Source organism: Rhinoderma darwinii, chromosome 2, assembly GCF_050947455.1.
Source record: "Rhinoderma darwinii isolate aRhiDar2 chromosome 2, aRhiDar2.hap1, whole genome shotgun sequence".
NCBI lineage: Eukaryota > Metazoa > Chordata > Amphibia > Anura > Rhinodermatidae > Rhinoderma > Rhinoderma darwinii.
In genome coordinates, this window is record NC_134688.1 from 260718738 (window position 1) to 260724737 (window position 6000).

General features: G+C 43.6%; 1 protein-coding gene across 1 annotated transcript in view; it reads right to left on the bottom strand.

Annotated features, from left to right (window-relative positions):
* The window catches only part of IFNLR1 (interferon lambda receptor 1), an 85558-nt gene extending 80148 nt beyond the window's left edge, over positions 1 to 5410 (bottom strand). The window contains exon 1 of the mRNA XM_075850511.1: positions 5289 to 5410. Coding sequence (XP_075706626.1) covers positions 5289 to 5349 — 61 coding nt within the window. The 5' untranslated portion in view covers positions 5350 to 5410. The remainder of the gene's footprint in view (positions 1 to 5288) is intronic.
* Between the last annotated feature and the right edge of the window lie 590 nt (positions 5411 to 6000).

Here is a 6000-nt window from a genome sequence, read left to right on the forward strand (position 1 = left end):
TTTCATTGCAGAAAATCTACAGCGTATTACAGTAGCAGCAAAGCGGATGAGATTTGAACAAATCTCATCCACACACTACATAAAAAAAACTGTCATAAGTTGACCTGTGGTGCGGTTTTTTAATATGCTGCGAAATCACGCCTTTCTCCCAATGAATTCAATGGGAGGTAAAAGCTGCAACAATAAGCAAATGTTCCGTTTTTTTTGCGGCAGAAAAGCTGCGATTCCGCAGCAATAATCGCAACTCAGAAAAAAAAAAAAGTCTATACTTACCCAGCTCTCTCTGCTCCTGCTTCCAGGACTGACGTTTCATCTCATGTGACGGTTGCAGACAAACACGGGCTGCTACATCATCTCAGGAGGCCGGGCTGCAGGACGTCAGAGAGGTGTCGCCATGGCTAAGTATAGAGTTTTTGGGAGGTTTTTTACATGCCATTTTCCGCAGCATACATTCCGACCCAAAAACTGCACCACAATTTGGTGCAGGTTTTCCCTGCGGGCTCCAGGGTGGATACGATGTGTACCTTTACGTCATTTAATACATCTTCATCTTTTGGCCAGAGGGAGCGGTTACAAAGAGTGTATCTCGCTCTGGAGGACCTGTCCTGTTCCGTTTTACAAAAGGTATATGAATGGGCACTGTGTAGTGCTTAAATGGGCATGGGACAGTTTTTCGTACTGATGACCTATCCATAGGATAGGTCATGAGTATATGATCTGTGGGGGTCCAACAGCTGGACCCCATAACGATCAGATGCTCGTGCCAGACAACCCCTTTAATTTCTCCCGTGGTGGTGCTACAGGGAAATTACAAATTTAGGTTAGATTCTCACAAACGTTTCCGTTTTGCGCCCGCAAAAAACGCAGCGTTTTTCCTGCATTGCAGTTCAGTGTTGCATCAATGTGTTTTCTGTGTGCCATCCGTTTTTTAGGTTAGTGTTGATGCTAAAGAAATGCAGAGAAATGAAAAAATTTGCAACTAGTGAGTGAATCACGGACCGCACACGGAAGACTGTCAGCGTGCTGTCCGTGATCTTCACGCACCCATTGACCTCAATTGGTGCGTTATCCGCAAAAACGCACCACAATAAGACATGTAGTGAGTTTCACGCAACGTAAAAACTCTGAGTGAATAATCATGCATGTCTGTATAGCCCCATTGATTTGTATAAAACTTTCGTGTATCAGGCCTAAGGCCTCATGCCCGTAGCCGTGTGAGCGGCCCGTGATGGCGATACGGACGGCCGTGGAGTGTCATGGCCATGCACAGATTGATTTCAATGAGCCCGGACCGCAAATGCGGCCCGTATAACGACATGTCCTATCTTTTTGTGGTCCGGGTTCCCGGCCAATGCACGGACCATGGAAACCATGGTCGTGTGCACGGGCCCATAGAAATGAATGCGTCTGCAATTCACCCGCAGATTTGCGGGTGAATGGCAGCCGCAAAATCACGTTCGTGTGCATGAGGCCTTGCTGCCAGGTTTTTTCAGAAAAAACGACTGCATTACTGGATGTCTTAGCAGGTGGACACTGATCGATTGTCAAGGGACCCTACTAACAAGTAGGGATTTTCCAAAGCGGGAAACTCCTTTATCATTGTCTAGTGGGTGCAAACAACTGTTCATAAATCAATCTAAAATTCGACACATTCTAGATGCAGACACCGTAATGGAATGTTCACACGCAGTGACCAAAAACGTCTGGTCAGCTCCTGATTTTCAGACGTTTTTGTAACAACTCGCCTTTTTCACGGACGTTATTGGAGCGGTTTTTCAATGGAGTCAATTGAAAACGTCCCAAGTGACATGCACTTTTTCGCGGGCATCTGTTTACGCGCTATATTTTGACAGTGATGCGTAAAATGACACCTCGTGGAAACAAAACACCGTAAAACCCATTGAAAGCGATGGCCAAATGTTTGTAGGCGTAATGGAGCAGTTTTTTCAGGCATAATTCGAGGCGTAAAATGCTCGAATTACATCTGAAAACAGTGCGTGTGAACATACCCTAATAATTCTGCCCCATTCTCTTCTAGAACCAATGAAATAGCTTTAATACCAAATAGCCAAATTTATTCCATCGGGCTACAGTTTTTAATGACACTCTCTCTCTCTGTGCCCTTTTAATTAAAACATACTAAAAAGCCTGTTTGCCCAAATATTTTCAACAAGCCACATTTTAACAAATCTTACTCTTCTAAACCTTCAAGACATAAAATACATTGGACACTGGACATACAGTAGCTCTGTTTTTTTAATTTGTTACAGAAAATCTTATATTTAGCGAGATCTTCTCGGAGATGTTTAGACAGTTGTAAAAAATTGTCCTCTAAGCCAGTGTCTCTCAACTCTGGTCCTCAAGTACCCCAGGAAGCCATGTTTCAGGGTTTCCTTAGGCCTCATGCACACGACCATGCATTTGCAATTTATCTGTATTTTTGCGGAAAAATTGTGGACCCCTTTATTTCTATGGCCCCATGCACATGACCATGGTTTTCGCGTTTATCAGGCATTGCCACAAGTGTTTTCTCTATGGGACACCCTCATATCGTTACCTGTTGGGAGAACCTGAGGACCTGAGAACCGGAGTTAAGAAACTTCTCCAAACCACTGATTCTCTATTCGGCAAAACTCTGATTCTCACCTTGATCTCAAAGACAATCTTAGGAATGACAATCCACAGAACAATTGCTCAGTCAATCCTAACATAGAACATTTATGCAAGGCTTCTATTTTTTTTTAAATAATAATAATTCAGGACTCTGAGATAATGCATCATTATTTACAAGACAGATTGTCAACAGATGTTTAGACTTCACATGTACAGGTATGAGCCAACGCCGTTACCTTATTAGAGCAGTCATTAGGGCAACCATATCAATAGTGACTTATTAATTGGGTACTGTGACTGGCACAAAGGTGGACACTGAGGCGTTCTTGACTGGCACTAATAAAGGGAGAATGTGGCTAGCACTAATATGGAGGCACTGTGGCTATCACTGCTATGGGGGGCACTGTCAGTTATCAATGTTCTATTTTTTGCACTCTGGCCAAAACGGATACACTGTGTTATGCCTTGTGCAGGGGATATGGTGCCGGTGTATAACACAGGGATTCTCTCTTTGGTGTTCTTTGAATCCCTGTGTCATGCAGCAGCTCCTCGGGACAAGCGCGAGGCATAAAACAATGTATCCGTTTTACAAAAAGTATTCATTTTTTAATTTTATTGTGGCCCTTGGAAATAAAACAACTTGAATGTGGTCCCCAGACCAGAAAGCATTATGCACCCCTGCTATAGATCTTATGCTTTGACTAGCTATTTTTCAGCTGAAAAACTCTCTCAGATACAGATTTAGGGTCTGTTCACATCACCGTTCCTTTCCACTGAGGTATTCCGTCTGAGGTTTCCGTCGGGTTAACCGCTCAACAGAAAGGCAAATGGAAACCTTACCTTCCGTTTCCCACACCATTGAACTCAATGGTGACGGAAACCTAGATAATGGTTTCCGTTTGTCACCCTTGTGACAGGGTTCCGTTGTTCTTGACGGAACCAATAGCGCAGTCGATGCTGTTGCCGCATTCTAAATTCTGCAGGTCCTTTATGTCATTTCAGCAAAGAGATGGGGGGATTTCTGTATATGGTGGAGGTGCACAGCTTCCACGTCATGAGCAGGGGAAATGTCATATAAAATGAAGTGACGGAGGTAACATGACAGACTACTATCCACTCCAAAGCCTCGGTAACGTCCTAAGGAATTCATATTTTATTAAAGCACAGCTCCAAAATTAGGGTATGTGCACACACACTAATTACGTCCGTAATTGACGGACGTATTTCGGCCGCAAGTACCGGACCGAACTCAGTGCAGGGAGCCGGGCTCCTAGCATCATAGTTATGTACGATGCTAGGAGTCCCTGCCTCGCTGCAGGACAACTGTCCCGTACTGAAAAAATGATTACAGTACGGGACAGTTGTCCTGCAGTGAGGCAGGGACTCCTAGCGTCGTACATAAGTATGATGCTAGGAGCCCGGCTCCCTGCACTGTGTTCGGTCCGGTACTTGCGGCCGAAATACGTCCGTCAATTACGGACGTAATTAGTGTGTGTGCACATACCCTTAGATTTATGACACACCCAACATTAGATCTGTGTGATTGGAGCAGACATTATTAGGGTATGTTCACACGCCCTATTTACGGACGTAATTCAGGCGTTTTACGCCTGGAATTACGCTCGAAAAACCGGCTCCAAACATCTGCCCATTGAATTCAATGGGTCTTACGGTGTTCTGTGCAGATGGGCTTTTTTTTTTACGCACCGCTGTCAAAAGACGGCATGTAAAAAGACGCCTGCCTCAAATAAGTGCATGTCACTTCTTGGGGCGTAATTGGAGCCGTTTTTCATTGACTCCATTGAAAAACAGCTCCAATTACGTCCGTAATGGACGACGTGAAAAAAGCGTGCACTTGCAATAACGGCTGAAATTCAGGAGCTGTTTTCGAATGAAAACAGCTCCGTAATTTCAGACGTAATTGGCGTTGCCATGTGAACATACCCTAAGGGTATGTTCACACAGATTATTTTCGGGCCGTAAACGCCCGAAAAAAAAAATCGCAAGCCTCCAAACATCTGCCCATTGATTTCAATGGGAAAACGGCGTTCTGTTCCAATGGAGGGTTTTCGCGGTGGTTTTTTTATGTGTAAAAAAACGGCCACGAAAAAGTGCAGGACACTTCTTGGGACGTTTTTGGAGCCATTTTCCATAGACTATTGAAAAAAGCTCCAAAAACGGCCGTAAAAAACGCCGCAAACAATGCAGCGAAAATTGCGAGTGGCACAAAAAAACGTCTGAAAATCAGGAGCCGTTTTCCCTTGACAACAGCTCCGTATTTTGAGACGTTTTTGAGTTTGTGTGTGAACATACCCTTAAAGGCACCCGTGTGTATGACTCCATGCTTACAAGGACGTCAGTAATAAAATAACAAACTACAATAATGGATTGTTACAATGAAAGGTAAATAGCCATGTACTGTATGCAATATCTATTCCACCACCACATTACTTCTCAGTGACCCCTGCCCCACACTTGTTTGTTAAATGTTGCAGAGCGAAGTTTGCCATTGGGCACAACATATCATAATATTACAATGTGTAGCCAGTTTTCTATAGAACTGCAGGTAAATTATTGACATAACAAATTTAGCTCTGCTACATATATAATACTACTGCTTCGTCATGCAGGATCTTGCTACATACGTCATATCATATAATGTATAAATAACTTACCTGCGGCGTGACCCACCAAGCAGTTGACAAACAATAAGGTCCACTCGAGCCAGCTAGACATGGTCGCTTTACAATTCCCTTTCACTATACATGTGGCATTTCTATGCAATGGTGCCGGCCAGCCTTCCTGACACACTAGCTTATCACACAGCACCTGAGCACTCCTACAGTTTCTGTCCGCCCACTGGGGAAGTCCATCTGGGTGTGTATTATGCCTGCAACCCTTTCCTGTCAGGCTCTCACTGTAGTATCTCTAAAATATGCTCACAACTAAATATACATACATAATAGGGAAATGAAATCTGACTGGGAATCAAAAGGGAATTTGTATATGATCTCTAAGAGTGCCAGTGCGGGGGAGAATCCCTAACTCATATTCATTTTCTGAAAGTTTTTGGGCATTTTTTTTAACACAGTCTGTGGATGAGATTTGTTCAAATCTCACCCACTGTGCTACCACTGTTACGCTGTGGATTTTCCCGCAATTAAATTTGTTGCAGGTAATCCACAGTATTTACACGACGTGTGAACTCGTCCTCAAAAGTATGGTATGTTTATTTATGCATTTCTTATTTATTTATAGTGCCTTTAAGCTGTGTGCTATTTTCACCCCGTAGGTGGCGTTCCAGTGGAGGAGTGGCCAGTCCAACCTGTTGTATTTATAATGCTGAGTATTCATCTTGTGCTAAGGTTATTGAAACCGTGCCTGTCA